At 34.3% G+C, this 23,900-nt stretch overlaps 2 protein-coding genes across 3 annotated transcripts in view; one reads left to right on the forward strand and one right to left on the reverse strand.

The window, feature by feature from the left end:
* The window catches only part of iglon5 (IgLON family member 5), a 168,309-nt gene extending 161,724 nt beyond the window's left edge, over window positions 1-6,585 (forward strand). The window contains exon 9 of the mRNA XM_077599369.1: window positions 3,966-6,585. Within this exon, the coding sequence (XP_077455495.1) occupies window positions 3,966-4,072 (107 nt within the window). The 3' untranslated portion in view covers window positions 4,073-6,585. The remainder of the gene's footprint in view (window positions 1-3,965) is intronic.
* The window catches only part of LOC144073498 (free fatty acid receptor 2), a 56,536-nt gene that overhangs the window by 9,097 nt on the left and 23,539 nt on the right, over window positions 1-23,900 (reverse strand). Inside the window, exon 3 of one of the 2 annotated variants that reach the window (XR_013300088.1) lies at window positions 11,416-12,278. The exons of the other annotated variant lie outside the window; for it this stretch is intronic. The gene's annotated coding sequence lies outside the window, so the exon portion shown is untranslated. Of the gene's footprint in view, window positions 1-11,415; window positions 12,279-23,900 lie in introns of those variants that run through there. 2 annotated transcript variants of the gene reach the window in all.

Below are 23,900 nucleotides of genomic sequence, written 5' to 3' on the forward strand. Positions count from 1 at the left end.
ACCCTAAGAAAACCCACGCAAGCCCAGGTAGAACATGCAAACTCCACAAATAGACAGTTCAAACCTTGGATTGAATCCTCGAGTTCAGAACTGTGTAGCCGACACGGTAACCACTCAACCACTGGGCTGCCCACATTTTATTTATGTAACTAATTCACTGGCTTCTAATTATGGTGAAAATGAAATAAAATAAAATACAATTAAAAAAAAAAACTATATATATATATTTTTTTTAATTTTATTTTCACCGTAATTTTGTGTATATATATATATATATATATATATATATATATATATATATATATATATATATATATATAATGAAAAGACCCCATCTCACTTTATTTTCAATTGACATTGTACAAACCTGTCTCAAATGTGAAATGTACCTATAAGCAATCAACGCATTCCTAGATTTTCCAATCCCCTCAACCTCACAAGGATCGCTGGGGTGCTGGAGCCTATCTCAGCAATGTAGGACCAGTCGGCAGGGGACACTGGAGACTGTCAAAAAACAAAACTTTCTCCTTGTTGTATGCATAGAGTTGACTTATTTTCACTACTTTTAGCTCATTTAATCAAGTGGATTTTTTAAACTTGATTAACAGAGTTGAATTAATCAAGTTTTATGGCCCATACTTATATTCACCAGGAAGTTGAACTAAGTCTATTACTAACTTTTGGGCTTATCCCCTCAGCTAATTCCATCAAAAGGGCGCACTGGCAACTAACCAAGGTCTTAAGCTCACTCCGATGCCACTGTAACAAGTTTATGTACGTTTAATATGATACATATGGTGTAGATACATTTTAAATCATTAAAAAGTACAAAAACGTGGATTTTGAGAGGCTTAAGTACCTGATTTTCTCCCCCCAAAATTTTAGGTTTTGGGGGGGAGAAAATCAGGTACTTAAGCCTCTCAAAATCCACGTTTTTGTACTTTTTAATGATTTAAAATGTATCTACGCCAAAATACATCAATGCGACGAAAACAAATAGCACTTAGGACCTCGGAAAGAAATATTTTCTCCACGATGCAATTAAACGGTAGGAAGAATTCATGATGGTACAGAATTTAGTACGGTTATAGCGATGGCTACAGAAGACCCATCACTAGTATTGATGGTTTCTGTCATTTTGATAAGATAGTGGTGAGGTGGCTGAGTAACCCCCTCAAGGCTCAACGAGCGCTCAAATGAACTGGGCGACATTCTATCATCTCTGTCTGGGAGCTTGCCTGATGGCCACATGATGAGAATCAAGGAGGTTAATTAACAGCCAGTGTGATGAGATGAAGCAAGTGGACATCACCAAGTTTCCTCTGGCACACTTGAACAAGTACATGCATGTGTGGGATTAACGTTTACTTTAAACCAAGGGTGTCAGACTCGGGTTGGTTCGCGGGCCGCTTTAACGTCAACTCGATTTCATGTGGGCCGGACCATTTTAGATATAATATTTAGATTTTTTTTAATAAATGGATTAAAAGAACTGGATTAAAAGCCCTGAATATTAATGTTTTTTATAGATCTAAAACAATGTTTATTTAAGCTTTTTTATATATTTTTTTAGATTTTACAAAATGATTTTTGAACTAAAAACACAGAAAAAATGGATTAAAAAAATACAATTATTGATTTAAAAGGGGGAAAATCAGGAAATTTAATATACATCTATACTCTTCATTTTAATTTGATCCTAAAACAGAAAGTCGGCACTCATGATTTACTTTCCCGGGCCACACAAAATGATGCCAGATTTGGCCCCCGGGCCGCCACTTTGACACACACATGTGATCTAGGCGGTTACACTAAATAACTGTTAAGAGCAATCCTATACATTTTAATACAAAGATTATCAGTTTTATTTACTTTTCTAAATGTTTTATTTTTAAAAATATTTTGGGATCAGTGGGAAAAAAAGCCTAAACTTTTTATTTTCTAGATTTCAAAAAGTATTTATTTTTTCATCATTTGTTTTTCATTTAAAAAAAGGAAAGACAAATATATTTAATGACCTATATTTTATTTTTTTTCTTTATGAAGTAAAAACAGTAAATATTACAGCAAATTATTTATAGTAAACATTAAGTAAACATTCTCAGTTTTATTTACTTTTCTAAATGTTTTATTTTTAAAACTATTTTGGGATTAGTGGGGAAAAAAACTAAAAAATGTGTTTTCTAGATTTTAAAAAGTATTTATTTTAACTTTTCAGACTGGGCCAGGAAAATTAAATATTTTCTTTTTATCTTTTCATCATTTGTTTTTCTTTTTTTTTTTTAAAGTAAAGACAATAAATATATTTAATGACCTATATTTTATTTTTTATTGGCATTAAAAAACCAGAGGAAACAAGAAATACTAAGTTTGAATTATTTATTCATTTTGGTGAGGGTTCAAAAATGCTTTTTTAATAAAAATTAAAAAAAATCCCTATATCTTTACGCATCATTTGAATTTTAGCATAACACATCAATGCACATAATTAATGGAAAATGAATGAATGAATAATTTTACATTATATTATGCTTTTTATTCCCTTCAGGGGAATGAATGAATCCCGCTGATTATTGTGAACAGTTATTCATGCCTAACAGTGAGGTTTTTTGTTCAGCCGTACTGTACACAAAATGCACAGTGTGTGCGCGTGGTCCTTTTAGACATATTTTTGAATTGTGTCCAGATCATGCTTGTGTTCAAATCATTTCAGGTTCAGTGCACTTGGCACCTGCCATGTTTTTTTCCCTGGGTTTGGACCGCTAGAGAACTTGGGATGTTTGTCTTTTTGTCTGTATGTCATTCATCATAACTGCAGCAGCTGTTGATGCACTCTCATCTTTTGAAAATAGGAGCTTTCACCAGACTTGTCGGGATGTCAAACTCATTTTTGTGTTGGGCACTATATTATTATGGTTTTTCTCCCAGGGCTAATATTATCTAGAAATCATCTGTAGCCAAATATCTTATCGCGTCTACATGACAAATTGAAGGATACAGTGGTACCTCGACCTACGATCAGCTCTACCTACGACATGCTCGAGGTCCGATGAAAATTTCGATCGAATAATTCGCCCGAGATACGATCAAAATTTCGAGATGCGACCAAGCCAGGTGGCCATGACATGAGAGGCTGTTTATCATTGTAGCGCACTGTCTTTTTTTGCCGCATCTCTTTCGTGTATAACAGATATCTACGAGCACTGAACGATTTATTCAGACGAGTTTCTCCTAGCATCAACCAGGAAACGCACACCGCGCATGCGCGGGCAAAAAGAGGGCTTTCTGGGTAATGGAGTATACTCGTGCACACAACACCGATAGCCAATGGCACCCTTTCTCAGAATAAAACTTCACTATGCACAATCAATATGTGGGTAGGCTGAGCTGTTGTTTTTCCTTCCTTAGCCTGTTAGCTCCCGGGATCGCTCATTCAAGACTACTTCTCGTTGGCAAGTGGTCGTGCATTATCCTATTGTGAGGACATTTGTGTGCATCATTTTCGGAATATTTTCAAGGGAATACAACAGCAAACAGCCCATCGATAGCGAACGTGAGGGTGGAGGCGTGGCAAACAGCTAACCCGCCCAGAACGAAGGTAAAAAAAAAAATTAAAAAAATTAGAATTCAGTTTTGTGTAAAGTTACATTAAACGTATGTTTGAGTGTCTGTATATATTAATCCAAGTTAATTTAAATTTGTTTGTTCGTTTGAGTGCGTCGTTGCCGTGGATTTTTTAATTCTTGCTTTTCTTTCACCTGATTTTTATATGTATGCAAACACCAACAGATTTGTTTACTCATCACAAAGATAATGGGTGACTACTCCAATATCAAAATAATTGTTAGTGGCAGTCCTATTTTCAACACTCGAAATTGCTTAATGACGCATGAATAATCCTATTACATCGTTTTCCGAGAATGCCATTTGTCATATTGGAACACATTTTGTCTTTGTCCTTCCAGGACCGGGTGCTATACAGGGTCAGGCGAGCACTCTCCAATCAGGCTTAAGCGTCGCCCTCAGTATTTGGATGTCCCTCTCTGCTGCCGTATTGCTGCAGGTGTATTGATCGCAACCCCTTCCCCCCCACCGGGAAAACGCAATTGGTCCCCCCCTCCCCCGACCCCCCCCCCCCCCCCCCCCCCCTTGACGAAAACGAAGGAAATTAAATTCTTTAATTAACGAACCCATCACTGTGAACAAAAAAGAATATGCATTGAATCATTCCATCCAACTGGAGACACCCAACTCGCCCTCCCGCCCCGCCCCCCCCCCCCCTCAATGACACGCCCTCCGAGCACTGTCATGGTCTGTCCGTCTCCCACAATGCCTTGCAGATTTGCGTGTACATTAATGATTATTGTGACCAGTGAGGAAAATGGCTGTAATAACAAAAAGGGATTTAATGTGTATCTATGTACTAATGACTGACTTATAAAGTCTGCCTTATGGAAAAGTGAATCATCAAAGTCACGCTGTGTTATTATGGTGGACATGTATTGGTAATGTGTACTGTTTAAGGCTACACACACACACACATATTCACAGTCGTGGTCAAAAGTTTACAAACACACATTATGGGCATTCATTTTTAGTCGTCATTGACGGTGATAGCCCCTAACGCCGATCCAGAGATTGGCAGAGAATGGTCGTTTAGTTAATCGATCAATTAATTAACAGAGTTAATATACATAGAATGGTTGGAACAACATTTGGACAATGGTATGGAGAGACCATAACAAAATATTTTTAATTTTGACGCGTTTCTGTCTGATCTTGATTTTTGGTGACGTCGGTGCCATCTTTTTCTCCAACAGGTGCTTCAAATTTCATCGTCACAGGTAGTCGAACGTGATGACTACTGAGCTAAAAGCTCAAGCAAGGAGATTCCGTCGCCCCAGTTAATTTAATTGAATGCAATATTCATCATAGTCTGTGGTACCTCTACTTACAAATTTAATTGGTTTCAGGAGTAATTTTGTAACTTGGATTTTTCGTAAGTAAAAGCATATTTTACATTGAATTATGTGTTCTACGATCTTAAATACTACCCCCTAGACTTTTAAAAATTGTCAAAGTAGACCAATTTTCTATGAAATATGCAAAGCTTTTCGTAACCTGAATGTTTCGTATGTAAAAGTATTCGTAAGTAAAAAGCTGTTTTCATATTTTTTGCCAGTTTTGTTGCTACCACACTAGGCTTATACGTACGCTGCCAATGCGACCGTCAAGCGTGCTGACTACTGAGCTAACAGCCCAGGCTAGCAGTTTCCGCTAATCTGAACGCATTGATTGAGTTAACCAATCAACGTGTCGGCCCAAATCGTCGTATTCTTACACCCATCATTTGAATGCTAAATCATCCAAATGCCCTGAATAAGTGTGCCTAAACTTTTGAGCACAACTGTCTATATTTAGTATATATATACATATATATGAAAAATAGTGTATTGTATAGCTTATTTCCATTTCCAACCGTGCAGCAGTTGAATCTGCGACGAATGATGTCAAAAGGTGCACAAAATAAAAAGACCGGGGCAGGGGCAGGGGTTGACGACCTTTCACCCCCGCCCAGGCCTTTTTAAGCCCCTCCCCCGACCCATATATCCATCCATTCCACAGCATCAGTGTAAATATATGACGTACAGGAGTAGATGGGCAATTGACTGCCTGCTCCACAGCTTTGTTGCTTGTTGATAGCATGTTAGCCCTGTTGTGACTCCATTAGACTCCGCCCCCCCCCCCCCCCCCAACCTGGCTTTTTTTCGTGTTGCTTCTACTACCAATGCTGATGTTAATATGTATTTGAATACCTATAAATAGTCATTTCATGTGAAAAGACACAAAAAATATGGTGATAATGATTTATTTGGAGGGGGGTTGATGTGGATTTAAGTGTGGGGGGTTAATTTTTTATACTTTGATGCGTGACTGAATACCTGGGTGAAAAAAAGATGTAAAGTTTACCTATTTTGCCATGACAAGCTTTTTAAAAATACACTTCAAGGGGTATTTTCATTATTATTATCATTTTTAACACTCACCCCGTCATATACGGCGTATGTGTCCACTTGTCTGAGCACCTTTGTCAATGGGGAAATAAAACGTAATCATTTGCCAACTATGTCGTCTTGTATGGTGGATGAAGCGCAATTTCGGGGATTGGAGCGGGGGAGGGGGGTAAGAGGGTCCCCCCGAGTGTATGACAACAGCAATATGAATGTGTCCGAGCAGCAATAACCCCCTCGCCCTGGAAAAAAAAGAGAAAAAAGTTCTGTTGTCATATTGACTGTATGCTGTGAAGTGTGTGCAAAACATGCTGAAAATATTGGAACGCACCATTTGTGCATGTTGGTAAAAAAAAAGAACAGTCCATTTTTTTTTTTTTTCAATCACCACATTTGTGTCTATGTAATGTGTTTATGATGAAAAAACAGCAAAAAAATAGAGGCAAAAATATTTCTCAATGTGCGATGGTGGTGGTGGGGGACAACGGGGATAAAAAGCACGTTCATGTACGTTGTTTGGATGGATTTTGACAGTAAAAAATGATATTAAAAATTGTTGGATTTGTGATGGGTCGCTGTGAATGAAGAGTGAGGATTTTGGTTGACTTTAGACTTTTTTTCCTCACAGGATGATATTGAATGTATTTTTTCAAAGGTGACCAGATTAGGGTCCTATTTTAGGTCTGCAATTGGAAATCAATGGACAAACATCTATTCCAAGGTTTATTATTAATATTTTTGCACCTGATTTCCGGGTCACCTAATTTGAGGATCTGCCAAAACCTTTTACGTCAAAAATCAAATTTCATAGTGGCTAAAAAGAATTGTCTGATATTGTGACCCTTTTCCCTATTGGCAATTACCATTTCAAAAATTAAGCTCAATAGTAAAAAGCATTAAAACTTAAAAACTCAGACCAAAATCATTTCTGGCTATAACCCAACTATTTTTTTCTAAACGGATTTCATGTATTTAGAAGCAAATCTGACTTTACCGCATCTTTTAATGTTCTTCTTTCTCTTTCCAATTTTAAAATGTTGCAGCCTCCCCCAAGGAAATAGCAAGTAGGGTGTCTGTGTGTGTGTGTGCGTGTGTGCCACACAATATGTCATATGAATAATAAACACAAAGTGGCCTATTTCACGTGTATAAATAACACTCCTCAAAAAAACAAGACTGGGCAAACGCTAATGAGACATTTGCCACGTGCATGCTAATGAGGACCCTACTTGTGTTAATAAGGCCTTATGAATTAAATTTGCAGCCGCTTTCTGTTTGTTTTCTTGTTTCGGCTGTTTGAAAATGCGTTTTTATTCGTGTATATACGTTTTTTTTCGTTTTTTTAAAGTGGAGTGGAATAATTACCGCGCTTTGAACGTATTTCTCATCTGACTGCACATGTGCAGCCTCTTAATCGATACCCCTGCCCGAATGGCTTTTGAGGATGGAGCGGTCGCTGCACGCGGCGAATTGATCAGGTGCCGGTAAGATCGGTCGTAGAGCGGACCGCATAATTCATGGCGCCTGATACGAAGCTCTCCTAATTGCGCATCGATTGGTCGCTCCTGGATCGCATGCGCCGGTGTAGAAAAAAAATGATGAATTCATTTTTGTCTTAGCTATTTTTGTCTCGAGCACGTGTTGCTGCGATCTTTTCGCTCTCGCTGATCGGCGCTTGATTTATTTTCTCCCTGGAAGTTACCCGCTAACATTAGCTTAAGCGACATTGTTTTATTGATGAGTGATGGTTGCCACTCGTTTTTTGAGTACAGCCTAAGAATGGTGAACATTATCCTAATTGTCCCCATGTTTATCAAATATATTCAGTCTTGTTGATTCCTCTTGGGCTCAGTCAATGTTACGAGTCTATTAAAGCCTCGCTATGCCATTAGCGCTGCTAATGAGTGCATTAGTACACATTGATGGCGAGATAGGATACAATGGAGGTGCGCGGCATGTAAACAGATGGATAGGGTTTAGCGGATGGTGCTCTTGTTTTATGAGCCATTCCACTAAAACTGGGCGCGTGAGTGGAAAACTGAATAATGAGATCAGCTGCCCTTGTTGTGCTCTTGATAAGCTTTTTGAAACTGTAAAGATCTTTGAAATCAGATTGTTATTGGCAATGAAAGCCCTTTTTGCCCTGATTGGCTGCCATTGATTGGGCCGTGTCCCTGCGCACTTGCTGGCTGAGCTGTAGCTCCACTTTGGTTGTCCGACTTTTCTTAATGATGGCCGGCTTTTCTTGAAAAGTCTTGAAAATGGCTTTGACAGTAAATGTGCAAATAAATGCATTTCTTCTCCTCCTTCAGCCATTGTGGGTTGACAAAACTGCTATTAAATGCTATTAGGATACAGTTTGGTAGCTAAGGCTAGTCCTGCGAGAAAGCCTTTGGTGTCGCCAACTCAAAATCTGATTGGTTAAAGCAGCGGTTGGTTATTTTATGCTTTAGGGCCCGCAAAACTGATTGTGAAGGCCTCCAGGTAGATTTTTTTCTTGAAAAGTCTGTCTTGAAAATGGCTTTAAATCAACACAACAATATATTTGCTCGTGCAGCTCGCTCCAGATACAGTTTGGTAGCTCTGGCTAATCACTAGCCAATCATAGTTGGTGAAAGCGATGACGTATCCCTACGCCTGCGAGAAGGCATTGTGGTGTTGCCAACTCAAAATCTGATTGGTTAAAGCAACAGTCTTATCAACGCTTGTTTAATGCAGCAGAGCCTGCAGAACTGATTGTGAAGGCCTTGAGGCAGATTTATGACCCTGACAACAAATAATGGCTGAAATGTGATTGGTTAAATGCTTCAATATGAAAACACACATCTGGAAGCAGTGCAAACAGGGGGGAAAGCAATGAAAGGAAGCTAACAGTCAATTTGGAATTATTTAAAAAGTATTCATGGACAAAATATAATTAACATAAAGTCTGTGATTCAGATATTTTTAGGCAGGCAGAGAAGGTCTTGCGGGCCCTGACGGTCCACTCCGGAGTTAATGTTTACAATAAAAAGAAGCATTCTTTGCCTTTCAAATGAAACTTTTAATAGAGTCAGAAGGCCTGGAATAAAGGTGAGTTGATTTAAAATACTAAGTAAAAATGCTACTCAGTATTTGGTCAAATTAGTGTACTGACGCATACTCTTTTATAGCATCAAAACCACAACTATTACGACTTATCTACATCATCTTCAAAACATAGACATTGAGTTGGGAGGACAAACCACCTCGTGCAGCGCGGTAAGTAAGCCACCATCTTTTCCACATTCAATATGGCAGGACAATATGGGCGTGGTTACGGCTATTGTTGACGCAGCTACGAAAATTACGCACATGCGCAGTATCTAGTCAATTCAACCGGGAGATTTTTTAGCAATCAATTTTTGCCGTTTCGCCATTGAAATCCATCGGTGTCTTTTCCCGGGAAAATCAACTCCCTGCCCGGTTGTGATGTCTGAAAAGCTCCAGTATTTGTATTTAATCATTAAATGCTGCTAGGAAGTGGATTTTACCCATTGAAGGTGCTACGAGAAAATGCACGGACCGCCACTGTATTGGACTAATACACGTTATTATTAATACATTGTTTTCATAGTAACGTGTATTAGTCTAATAATGAAAACATTTTTTTGTGTCTATTTTTTGTGCATTTCACATCTATTCCTACAGATTGCGTCTGAATCAATCCAACCCTCAATAACTATTTTATGGCTATAAAACCTTTACTCCAGCTACAGCTGCGACACATCTAAAAAACATCAATAATAACCTCATACAATTTAAATATTATTTAGGATTATAGCCACATTTTATAATATATTTACTTTTGCAGCCAATCATAGTTTGTGAAAGCGATGACGTATCCCTGCGCCTGCGAGAAGGTCTTGCTGTCGCTAACTCGAAAACTGATTGGTTAAAGCAACAGTTTTATCGATGCTTCTTTTATGCTGCAGGGCCTGCCGAACTGATTGTGATTATTCATGGACAAAATATAATTAACATCAGTCTGTGGTTCAGATATTTTTCCACGTGTTAGTCCATAACCATAATTTTTCTTTCTTCAAGGCATCTTTGGTGTGAATACGAAGCCAAACCATAATAAAGACGCAAGGTAAACTACATATAATTTGTTATTTGACTTAAAACAACAGACTACACAATGACATATTCAACTTGTGTATACTGCTGATTAGTTTGGTCATAATGAAAGTGCTGTTATTTCCACTATCCCATCAACTAATAACCGTGTTTGGTACACAATCTTATTTCCCCAAGTTCTACTTCTCTTAATTACAACACATCACTTAGCCTTCCCCAATCCTCTGAAAGTGCGATGAGAACGACTACTTGGCTGGCGCCACGGCGACAGCAAGCAGTGTGTAATCAAATAAGTGAAACAACCACAATTAGCAAAGAATATGTAATGAGGCTTGGTTTGACAGCCACAGATGGCTTCTAGTTGCACTATTCCTCTCCCAGAGAGAACACAAAGGAGCCACGCGAATGCCAGCCCACCCTCCCTTGGTCGTCATTAAGTCGCCCACCTCTCATCTCGCGGTCCCATTACCCGAATCCTCGCGATTCGGAGGCCCACGCTTGCCATTTTTCTCGTCGATCAACTTCAGGAAATGTGGCTTGTTGCCACCGAGAACTGACGGGAGATTGTTTTATGGCATTTTACAACAGTGACAACAATAACTGAAGATTTATGTCGCTTATTAAAGGGAGGCATCGTGCTAGGAATTGTCAAAGAGGAAATGGCGGCACTTGACGAGTAGCTTGTTCGTCAAAGGGTAGTCATGGATTAGTTGTGGTGCAAATATGGTTCAGTCAAAGTCTAATTATGGCCCTTCTTGACAACGTCACGGGCGCTGTGATGGTTAAGACAACTGTCAATTAAGATCCTGTCACGGGTCACTCATGCATTGATCATTTTCTAGTAACGGGTCACTCGTGGTGCAACTTTGGGGTTTTTAATAGGTCTTGTAATGAGCCATTTGTGCCAATCATGATCCCGCAAGAGGGCTTTTAATGGAGCAATCTTGGGCATTGTCATGGTCCTGTCATTTGACAGATTTAGAAACAGGTCATTTGTGTGTCAATCATTATACAGGAAACAGTCAAATTTGGATCAGTAACAAATAACTTGTTTCACAACAGATTCGTGAATGGACAATTGAATTAAAAACAACAAGAAACAGAAGCCACAAGTGTTATATACATACCTGTCAACCTCTGCCGATAACTGCCCTTATAAATGATTATGATTCCCCTTACAAACCCCCCCAAAAACTTACAAACACCGTACGAGTCGTACGGTTTGTGTAAGGTTTTTGGGGGGTTTGTAAGGGGAATCATAATCATTTATAAGGGCATTTATCGGCAGAGGTTGACAGGTATGTATATAAGAAGAAAAATATATCCCCCAATGTGAAGAAATTCGACTGAAGGGCCAATTGACTTATTTGCAATCAAATGAGAGTTTTGAACAAGAGATGAATCTGTCCTACACAAACCTACATGCAGGAATTTCATTACCATCACCCTGTGAAAATGGTGCCCACGCTAAAATTCCTGCTATAAATGGTGTGTGTTTTTGTGATAAGACCAAACTTGTCTCGTTATGCAGACGAGTTGGGTTGTTTTTCATCTTTCTAATTCCTGAACTTGTCATCTTTGACATTGGTTGTCGCGAGTGTTTTTCTCTTTAAAAAAAAACACAAAGCGACATTGAAGGTAAAGTCAAGCGGAGGCAAGGTGGGATGAAAAAGATCATTTGGAGTTTTGATAAAATCAGAAGTCTTTCTTGTGTGTAGTCTTCGTGTTTGACGGGAAGTCAGGTCAGCGGGGGATCTCCTTGACGTTTTGCTTCTGGCTGATGGCGGACAGATTTTTTTTGCTCTGTTGTGTGTGTGCCAGACGTGAGGAGCTCATCAAAGGAACATGTGGATGCATTGTGTTCTTTTGCAAGCAATCCACTTCTGAATTATGTTACTTTGTAGTGGAGTGAGTGAACAGCCTGTGATAAATGTTATGTCCACCTGCTGTTGAATTGATCTTCTCCCTCATATTTTCCTTCCCGCGAGGTCGATCTGTTGGCCCGGCACTCGACTAAAGACGCCCCGGGAAGCACTAAATCTCTCCAAGCCGTCGACCTAGACCAGATGAAGTGTCATATTCATCATAGTCGACGTCAAGCGTTGGGCCCTCCGGCTAACTTCATCCAGAGCTAAGAAGTATATGGCTGCCAAATGTAATACAGTGGACCTGTAATGGAATTGAGAGATTCTTTGAATAGACTATAGTGTAGACGCTATAGTGTCGCATCAGTAGGCATCATGGAAGTTGACACTTTGCCCTTCAATTATTTGTGCTGTAATTCTCAACATATGGTAGTAAAAGTTGATTTCTGCAAATAGCTCGTCCATTGTCGTCACACGGAACTATTCAAATGTTCACTCCCTTGATAACATCCAAATTGGATTGGATTGGATATCTTTATTCATCCCGTATTCGGGAAATGTCATTGTGGCAGTAGCAAGAGGGTTATTAGACAGAACAACAAAGCAAAGCACAAAGTACAAAGCAAATCAAAGTAAATGGGATCATTGAGAATCACCAAATCAAATCATTAAGACAGAAAAGCAGCAAAAACACAAAACGAACAAGATTGGACGGAGCTACCGCCGCCGGCTGCCACTTGAACGGCGCCATCTTGGTTGCAGTAGCTAAAACGGATACAGACTCAAAAAGACGTTGTAAAGTTGGACAAAAACTGGAACCACACACAGGAAGGAACTTCTGCAGACTGGGACCGAGGTAGAGAATATGCAGAGTAACTCTTCCAAGTTTATCCGCACAGTTCCTCAATAGTCGGGACCTGAAGAGAGCAGTAGCAGAGTAGAAGCCCTCGACTCCGTTTCCAGCCTGGTAAGCACCAATCCTGTCCCATGATGGAATGGTTGGTCTGAAGCATTGCTTCTTCTCCCGGCACTTTTGTCCAGCTCCGAATTTCTAGCGGTAATTGAGGTGTTGCTCCTTCTGCTGCGTATTGTAACAGCTAGTCCCATGTGTATGACAGCGTAGGCATGGCTGAATGGTTCCAAAAAAAAGAAGTAGCGGAAAGAAGCCAGGCTAACAAAACAAAGAAAGTTGTAAAAACATTAAAGTACAAAGTAAAGTAAAAATGAATGTATTAAGAAATATTAAAATGTAATTAAAAAAAGATAGAAGGGCTGTAAAACACGAAAAACAAATAAGAGTGGACAGAGCTACTGCCACTGGCTTCCGCGTGACGGCGCCATCTTGGAAAAAAAATTGATTGAGTTTTACAGTTCACTTAAGTCTAAAATTCAATGTTACATCTACTTACAAAATTTATAGGTTACAAAACCATTTGATATGCAAATAATTGTCCAAGTTTCAAAATCTCTCAAAACATATACACATATTTCCCGTATCCATTATTTCATTTTGAAATTGCCCTGCGTCCATTTTGACACTGCTGGCTTCCCATTAGATTCTCACAACAACAACAAAACAACAACTATCTTTTGTCCGCCATTTGTTGTCACGGAGTTCTTTGTTTACAAGATCCAAGTTAAAAAAATCCAAAAGTTCGTATTTGGTAGTTTTTGAGGATGTTGTAAGGCATTCAAGAATTACATACAACATGCTACTCTATTTACGAAAAATCCAAGTTACGAAACGAGTTCTGCAACCAAATAATTTTGTAAGTAGAGGTAGCCCTGTAATGCAATTCTTTGCCGCAAATAGTAATAAAATAATAATTTGTACTGATACAATAAAGACCTCCCAGCAATTGCTCATCTGGCCTAATAACCACTCTATATAATCAACAAACTCACCGAGGTTTATTTATGCCAAGTGGCACCCGTACGCTTGAATAATAATGACATTGTTACATTACTAGCTCTTTGTTAGTGTCAATCAAATGAAATGTGCGCTTCTGGCTTTAATGATGAGCCTCCTCATGTCTGTTAACATTGACCTGCTTTGATTAACATTGCAGACTCACATGGAAACAGGAGTCAACAAGTGGGTTAATACACTAACGTGATTTTTCTCGGAATTATTTGTCATTGTTGCAGCCCTTAATGGAAATGTCCAAATTATGCAGTACCAAGATCTCAAGTGAACAAGTGAATATCACCGCTGTTATGACGGATGCCCGTGAACAGGTTAATGAATCACAACAATAAGAAGCATCCAAATATTTTTTGGGGGTGTGTTTTATTGACTTTGCTGTTCTTATTTTATTTTTTTGCTGCAGTGGCTTTGCATCTTGGTCTTATCTGCGGCATTCAATCTCGCCAAGGCGTTCGTTCGCCTCGGCATAAATCAGGGTCGTGTTGTCGTGTCGGAAAAGCCGATTTTTAAGTGAAGGCAATTACAGCGCCAATCCTTGAAGAGGCGCTTTGTGGTCCGCCTCGTCTGATGGATCATCTGGTGGCTAAACAGCCTTTTACGAGGACTTCCTGTTTATGGGGTGTACTTTTGCAAACTTTGCTTTCGCCGCTTGACAGCATAACCATAAAATTGCTTTAGGAGGATGACTTTGACACACACTTTTTGGTTCTTATTGATGCCTTTGGAAAGGGACCATTACCGTAGAATTTCTCATGCTATTCTAAGCCGCTTCTAATTTGTAGGTACACAGGTTTGGGTTTCCCTTAACTCTTCTAGGGACATTGGGTCAGTACAGTGGACACCTGTTCAAATTTTTGACACATAAAGGTGTTATGAAATGGTGGCCGTGTCAAACAATGTAAATTACTTTTATAATGTATCGTTTTAATTTTGAAAACAAATTAGGCAATCAAAGCAGTTTTCTTCCATTTCATTGTTTTTTGCCACAGTGAAACCCTGGCTAAACTTGGCCACGTTTGCAACCAAGTGAAACCCCGGCCTTACTATACATTATCTTTTAAAAAATGCCTTACTATACATGGTCTTTTAAAAAATGCCTCACTATATATGGTCATTTTTTAAAGAAAAAAGCCTTACTATACATTGTCATTTTTTACGAAAAAAGCCTTACTATACATTGTCATTTATTTACGAAAAAAAGCCTTACTATACATTGTCATTTTTTTACAAAAAAAACCTTATATACATTGTCATTTTTTACAAAAAAAAAGCTTTACTATACAGTCATTTTTTACGAAAAAAAGCCTTACTATACATTGTCATTTTTTTACGAAAAAAAACCTTGTATACAATGTCATTTTTACGAAAAAAAGCCTTACTATACAATGTCATTTTTTTTAAAGAAAAAAGGCCCTACTATACTATGTTGTTTTGTAAGAAAAAAGCCTTACTATACTATGTAGTTTTTTAAGAAAAAAAGCCTTACTATACTATGTCGTATTTTAAGAAAAAAACCTTACTATATTATGTCGTTTTTTACAAAAAAAGCCCTTCTATACTATGTCGTTTTTTACAAAAAAGCCTTACTATAATATGTTGTATTTTACAAAAAAAGCCTTACTATACTATGTCATATTTTACAAAAAAAGCCTTACTATTTTATGTCGTTTTTTAATGAAAAAAAGCCTTACTATACTATGTCGTTTTAAAGAAAAAAGCCTTACTATACGATGTCGTATTTTAAGAAAAAAGCCTTACTATACTATGTTGGTTTTTACAAAAAAAGCCTTACTATACTATGTCGTTTTTTTACAAAAAAGCCTTAATATGCTGTCGTTTTTTTACGAAAAAAAAGCCTTTACTATACTGTTGTTGTTTTTTTTACAAAAAAAGCCTTACTATACTATGTCGTTTTTTATGAAAAAAGCTTTACTAAACTATGTCGTTTTTTACGAAAAAAAAGCCTTACTATACTATGTCGTTTTTTACGAAAAAAAGCCTTCCTATACTATGTCGTATTTTAAGAAAAAAGCTTTACTATACTATGTCGTTTTTCACAAAAAAGCCCTACTATACTATGTCATTTTTTACAAAAAAAGCCTTATAATACTATGTCGATTTTTACAAAAAAGCCTTACTATGTTATGTCGATTTTTACAAAAAAGTCTTACTATAATATGACATTTTTAAAGAAAAAAAGCCTTTCTATACTATGTTGTATTTTACAAAAAAGCCTTACTATACTCTGTCATATTTTACAAAAAAAGCCTTACTATACTATGTCGTTTTTTAATGAAAAAAAGCCTTACTATACTATGTCGTTTTTTAAGGAAAAAAGCCTTACTATACTATGTCGTTTTTTAAGGAAAAAAGCCTTACTTTACTATGTCGTTTTAAGGGACAAAAAGCCTTACTATACTATGTCGTTTTTTAAGAAAAAAAGCCTTACTATACTATGTCGTTTTTTAAGGAAAAAAGCTTTACTATACTATGTAGTTTTTGAAGAAAAAAAGCCTTTCTATACGATGTCATATTTTACAAAAAAAGCCTTACTATACTATGTCGTTTTTTAATGAAAAAAAGCCTTACTATACTATGTCGTTTTTTAAGGAAAAAAGCCTTACTATACTATGTCGTTTTTTAAGAAAAAAAGCCTTACTTTACTAGGTCGTTTTTAAGGGGAAAAAAGCCTTACTATACTATGTCGTTTTTTACGGAAAAAAAGCCTTACTATACTATATCGTTTTTTACGAAAAAAGCCTTACTATACTATGTCGTTTTTAAAGAAAAAAAGCCTTTCTATACTATGTTGTATTTTACAAAAAAAGCCTTACTATACTATGTCATATTTTACAAAAAAAGCCTTACTATACTATGTCGTTTTTTAATGAAAAAAAGCCTTACTATACTATGTCGTTTTTTAAGAAAAAAAGCCTTACTTTACTATGACGTTTTTAAGGGAAAAAAGCCTTACTATACTATGTCGTTTTTTAAGAAAAAAAGCCTTACTATACTATGTCGTTTTTTAATGAAAAAAAGCCTTACTATACTATGTCGTTTTTTTAAGGAAAAAAGCCTTACAATACTATGTCGTTTTTTACGGAAAAAAAGCCTTACTATACTATGTCGTTTTTTACGAAAAAAGCCTTACTATACTATGTCGTTTTTAAGGGACAAAAAGCCTTACTATACTATGTCGTTTTTTAAGAAAAAAAGCCTTACTATACTATGTCGTTTTTTAAGGAAAAAAGCTTTACTATACTATGTCGTTTTTTTATGAAAAAAAGCCTTACTATACTATGTCGTTTTTTAAGGAAAAAAGTCTTACTATACTATGTTGTATTTTACAAAAAAGCCTTACTATACTATGTCATATTTTACAAAAAAAGCCTTACTATACTATGTCGTTTTTTAATGAAAAAAAGCCTTACTATACTATGTCGTTTTTTAAGGAAAAAAGCCTTACTATACTATGTCGTTTTTTAAGAAAAAAAGCCTTACTTTACTATGTCGTTTTTAAGGGAAAAAAAGCCTTACTATACTATGTCGTTTTTTAAGAAAAAAAGCCTTACTATACTATGTCGTTTTTTACGGAAAAAAAGCCTTACTATACTATGTCGTTTTTTACGAAAAAAGCCTTACTATACTATGTCGTTTTTAAAGAAAAAAAGCCTTTCTATACTATGTTGTATTTTACAAAAAAGCCTTACTATACTATGTCATATTTTACAAAAAAAGCCTTACTATACTATGTCGTTTTTTAATGAAAAAAAGCCTTACTATACTATGTCGTTTTTTAAGGAAAAAAGCCTTACTAAACTATGTCGTTTTTTAAGAAAAAAAAGCCTTACTATACTATGTCGTTTTTTACGGAAAAAAAGCCTTACTATACTATATCGTTTTTTTACGAAAAAAGCCTTACTATACTATGTCGTTTTTAAAGAAAAAAAGCCTTTCTATACTATGTTGTATTTTACAAAAAAAGCCTTACTATACTATGTCATATTTTACAAAAAAAGCCTTACTATACTATGTCGTTTTTTAATGAAAAAAAGCCTTACTATACTATGTCGTTTTTAAGGGGAAAAAAGCCTTACTATACTATGTCGTTTTTTAAGAAAAAAAGCCTTACTATACTATGTGTTTTTTAATGAAAAAAAGCCTTACTATACTATGTCGTTTTTTTAAGGAAAAAAGCCTTACTATAATATGTCGTTTTTTACGGAAAAAAAGCCTTACTATACTATGTCGTTTTTTACGAAAAAAGCCTTACTATACTATGTCGTTTTTTAAGAAAAAAAGCCTTACTATACTATGTCGTTTTTTAAGGAAAAAAGCTTTACTATACTATGTCGTTTTTTACGGAAAAAAAGCCTTACTATACTATGTCGTTTTTTTATGAAAAAAGCCTTACTATACTATGTCGTTTTTTAAGAAAAAAAGCATTACTATACTATGTCATTTTTAAAGAAAAAAAGCCTTTTTATACTATGTTGTATTTTACAAAAAAGCCTTACTATACTATGTCATATTTTACAAAAAAAGCCTTACTATACTATGTCGTTTTTTAATGAAAAAATGCCTTACTATACTATGTCGTTTTTTAAGGAAAAGAGCCTTACTATACTATGTCGTTTTTTAAGAAAAAAAGCCTTACTATACTATGTCGTTTTTTAAGAAAAAAAGCCTTACTTTACTATGTCGTTTTTAAGGGAAAAAAAGCCTTACTATACTATGTCGTTTTTTAAGAAAAAAAGCCTTACTATACTATGTCGTTTTTTTATGAAAAAAAGCCTTACTATACTATGTCGTTTTTTTAAGGAAAAAAGTCTTACAATACTATGTTGTATTTTACAAAAAAGCCTTACGATACTATGTCATATTTTACAAAAAAGCCTTACTATACTATGGCGTTTTTTAAGAAAAAAAGCCTTAATTTACTATGTCGTTTTTAAGGGAAAAAAAGCCTTACTATACTATGTCGTTTTTTAAGAAAAAAAGCCTTACTATACTATGTCATTTTTTACGGAAAAAAAGCCTTACTATACTATGTCGTTTTTTAAGAAAAAAAGCCTTACTTTACTATGTTGTTTTTAAGGGAAAAAAAGCCTTACTATACTATGTCGTTTTTTAAGAAAAAGCCTTACTATACTATGTCGTTTTTTAAGGAAAAAAAGTCTTACTATACTATGTTGTATTTTACAAAAAAGCCTTACTATACTATGTCTTATTTTACAAAAAAAGCCTTACTATACTATGTCGTTTTTTAATGAAAAAAAGCCTTACTATACTATGTCGTTTTTTTAAGGAAAAAAGCCTTACTATACTATGTCGTTTTTTACGGAAAAAAAGCCTTACTATACTATGTCGTTTTTTACGAAAAAAGCCTTACTATACTATGTCGTTTTTAAAGAAAAAAAGCCTTTCTATACTATGTTGTATTTTACAAAAAAGCCTTACTATACTATGTCATATTTTACAAAAAAAGCCTTACTATACTATGTCATTTTTTAATGAAAAAAAGCCTTACTATACTATGTCGTTTTTTAAGGAAAAAAAGCCTTACTAAACTATGTCGTTTTTTAAGAAAAAAAAGCCTTACTATACTATGTCGTTTTTTACGGAAAAAAAGCCTTACTATACTATATCGTTTTTTACGAAAAAAGCCTTACTATACTATGTCGTTTTTAAAGAAAAAAAGCCTTTCTATACTATGTTGTATTTTACAAAAAAAGCCTTACTATACTATGTCATATTTTACAAAAAAAGCCTTACTATACTATGTCGTTTTTTAATGAAAAAAAGCCTTACTATACTATGTCGTTTTTAAGGGGAAAAAAGCCTTACTATACTATGTCGTTTTTTAAGAAAAAAAGCCTTACTATACTATGTGTTTTTTTAATGAAAAAAAGCCTTACTATACTATGTCGTTTTTTTAAGGAAAAAAGCCTTACTATAATATGTCGTTTTTTTAAGAAAAAAAGCCTTACTATACTATGTCGTTTTTTAAGGAAAAAAGCTTTACTATACTATGTCGTTTTTTACGGAAAAAAAGCCTTACTATACTATGTCGTTTTTTTATGAAAAAAAGCCTTACTATACTATGTCGTTTTTTAAGAAAAAAAGCATTACTATACTATGTCATTTTTAAAGAAAAAAAGCCTTTTTATACTATGTTGTATTTTACAAAAAAGCCTTACTATACTATGTCATATTTTACAAAAAAAGCCTTACTATACTATGTCGTTTTTTAATGAAAAAATGCCTTACTATACTATGTCGTTTTTTAAGGAAAAGAGCCTTACTATACTATGTCGTTTTTTAAGAAAAAAAGCCTTACTTTACTATGTCGTTTTTAAGGGAAAAAAAGCCTTACTATACTATGTCGTTTTTTAAGAAAAAAAGACTTACTATACTATGTCGTTTTTTTTATGAAAAAAAGCCTTACTATACTATGTCGTTTTTTTAAGGAAAAAAGTCTTACTATACGATGTTGTATTTTACAAAAAAGCCTTACTATACTATGTCATATTTTACAAAAAAGCCTTACTATACTATGTCGTTTTTTAAGAAAAAAAGCCTTACTTTACTATGTCGTTTTTAAGGGAAAAAAGCCTTACTATACTATGTCGTTTTTTAAGAAAAAAAGCCTTACTATACTATGTCATTTTTTACGGAAAAAAAGCCTTACTATACTATGTCGTTTTTTAAGAAAAAAAGCCTTACTTTACTATGTTGTTTTTAAGGGAAAAAAAGCCTTACTATACTATGTCGTTTTTTAAGAAAAAGCCTTACTATACTATGTCGTTTTTTAAGGAAAAAAGTCTTACTATACTATGTTGTATTTTACAAAAAAGCCTTACTATACTATGTCTTATTTTACAAAAAAAGCCTTACTATACTATGTCGTTTTTTAATGAAAAAAAGCCTTACTATACTATGTCGTTTTTTTAAGGAAAAAAGCCTTACTATACTATGTCGTTTTTTACGGAAAAAAAGCCTTACTATACTATGTCATTTTTTACCAAAAAAGCCTTACTATACTATGTCGTTTTTAATGGACAAAAAGCCTTACTATACTATGTCGTTTTTTAAGAAAAAAAGCCTTACTATACTATGTCGTTTTTTAAGGAAAAAAGCTTTACTATACTATGTCGTTTTTTACGGAAAAAAATCCTTACTATACTATGTCGTTTTTTACGAAAAAAGCCTTACTATTCTATGTCGTTTTTAAAGAAAAAAAGCCTTTCTATACTATGTTGTATTTTACAAAAAAGCCTTACTATACTATGTCATATTTTACAAAAAAAGCCTTACTATACTATGTCGTTTTTTAATGAAAAAAAGCCTTACTATACTATGTCGTTTTTTAATGAAAAAAAGCCTTACTATACTATGTCGTTTTTTAAGGAAAAAAGCCTTACTTTACTATGTCGTTTTTAAGGGACAAAAAGCCTTACTATACTATGTCGTTTTTTAAAGAAAAAAAGCCTTACTATACTATGTCGTTTTTTAAGGAAAAAAGCTTTACTATACTATGTAGTTTTTAAAGAAAAAAAGCCTTTCTATATGATGTCATATTTTACAAAAAAAGCCTTACTATACTATGTCGTTTTTTAATGAAAAAAAGCCTTACTATACTATGTCGTTTTTTAAGGAAAAAAGCCTTACTATACTATGTCGTTTTTTAAGAAAAAAAGCCTTACTTTACTAGGTCGTTTTTAAGGGGAAAAAAGCCTTACTATACTATGTCGTTTTTTACGGAAAAAAAGCCTTACTATACTATGTCGTTTTTTACGAAAAAAGCCTTACTATACTATGTCGTTTTTAAGGGACAAAAAGCCTTACTATACTATGTCGTTTTTTAAGAAAAAAAGCCTTACTATACTATGTCGTTTTTTAAGGAAAAAAGCTTTACTATACTATGTCGTTTTTTACGGAAAAAAAGCCTTACTATACTATGTCGTTTTTTTATGAAAAAAAGCCTTACTATACTATGTCGTTTTTTAAGAAAAAAAGCCTTACTATACTATGTCGTTTTTAAAGAAAAAAAGCCATTCTATACTATGTTGTATTTTACAAAAAAGCCTTACTATACTATGTCATATTTTACAAAAAAAGCCTTACTATACTATGTCGTTTTTTAATGAAAAAAGCCTTACTATACTATGTCGTTTTTAAAGGAAAAAAGCCTTACTATACTATGTCGTTTTTTAAGAAAAAAAGCCTTACTTTACTATGTCGTTTTTAAGGGAAAAAAAGCCTTACTATACTATGTCATTTTTTAAGAAAAAAAGCCTTACTATACTATGTCGTTTTTTTATGAAAAAAAGCCTTACTATACTATGTCGTTTTTTAAGGAAAAAAGTCTTACTATACTATGTTGTATTTTACAAAAAAGCTTTACTATACTATGTCATATTTTACAAAAAAAGCCTTACTATACTATGTCATTTTTTAATGAAAAAAAGCCTTACTATACTATGTCGTTTTTTAAGGAAAAAAGCCTTACTATCCTATGTCGTTTTTTAAGAAAAAAAGCCTTACTTTACTATGTCGTTTTTAAGGGAAAAAAAGCCTTACTATACTATGTCGTTTTTTAAGAAAAAAAGCCTTACTATACTATGTCGTTTTTTACGGAAAAAAAGCCTTACTATACTATGTCGTTTTTTACGAAAAAAGCCTTACTATACTATGTCGTTTTTAAAGAAAAAAAGCCTTTCTATACTATGTTGTATTTTACAAAAAAGCCTTACTATACTATGTCATATTTTACAAAAAAAGCCTTACTATACTATGTCGTTTTTTAATGAAAAAAAGCCTTACTATACTATGTCGTTTTTTAAGGAAAAAAGCCTTACTAAACTATGTCGTTTTTTAAGAAAAAAAAGCCTTACTATACTATGTCGTTTTTTACGGAAAAAAAGCCTTACTATACTATATCGTTTTTTACGAAAAAAGCCTTACTATACTATGTCCTTTTTAAAGAAAAAAAGCCTTTCTATACTATGTTGTATTTTACAAAAAAAGCCTTACTATACTATGTCATATTTTACAAAAAAAGCCTTACTATTCTATGTCGTTTTTTAATGAAAAAAAGCCTTACTATACTATGTCGTTTTTTAAGAAAAAAAGCCTTACTTTACTATGTCGTTTTTAAGGGAAAAAAAGCCTTACTATACTATGTCGTTTTTTAAGAAAAAAAGCCTTACTATACTATGGGTTTTTTTAATGAAAAAAAGCCTTACTATACTATGTCGTTTTTTTAAGGAAAAAAGCCTTACTATAATATGTCGTTTTTTACGGAAAAAAAGCCTTACTATACTATGTCGTTTTTTACGAAAAAAGCCTTACTATACTATGTCGTTTTTTAAGAAAAAAAGCCTTACTTTACTATGTCGTTTTTAAGGGAAAAAAAGCCTTACTATACTATGTCGTTTTTTAAGAAAAAAAGCCTTACTATACTATGTCGTTTTTTAAGGAAAAAAGCTTTACTATACTATGTCGTTTTTTACGGAAAAAAAGCCTTACTATACTATGTCGTTTTTTTATGAAAAAAAGCCTTACTATACTATGTCGTTTTTTAAGAAAAAAAGCATTACTATACTATGTCATTTTTAAAGAAAAAAAGCCTTTCTATACTATGTTGTATTTTACAAAAAAGCCTTACTATACTATGTCATATTTTACAAAAAAAGACTTACTATACTATGTCGTTTTTTAATGAAAAAAAGCCTTACTATACTATGTCGTTTTTTAAGGAAAAAAGCCTTACTATACTATGTCGTTTTTTAATGAAAAAAAGCCTTACTATACTATGTTGTTTTTTAAGGAAAAAAGCCTTACTATACTATGTCGTTTTTTAAGAAAAAAAGCCTTACTATACTATGTCATATTTTACAAAAAAAGCCTTACTATACTATGTCGTTTTTTAATGAAAAAAAGCCTTACTATACTATGTCGTTTTTTTAAGGAAAAAAGCCTTACTATACTATGTCG

This window comes from Stigmatopora argus, chromosome 4 (genome assembly GCF_051989625.1).
Source record: "Stigmatopora argus isolate UIUO_Sarg chromosome 4, RoL_Sarg_1.0, whole genome shotgun sequence".
NCBI lineage: Eukaryota > Metazoa > Chordata > Actinopteri > Syngnathiformes > Syngnathidae > Stigmatopora > Stigmatopora argus.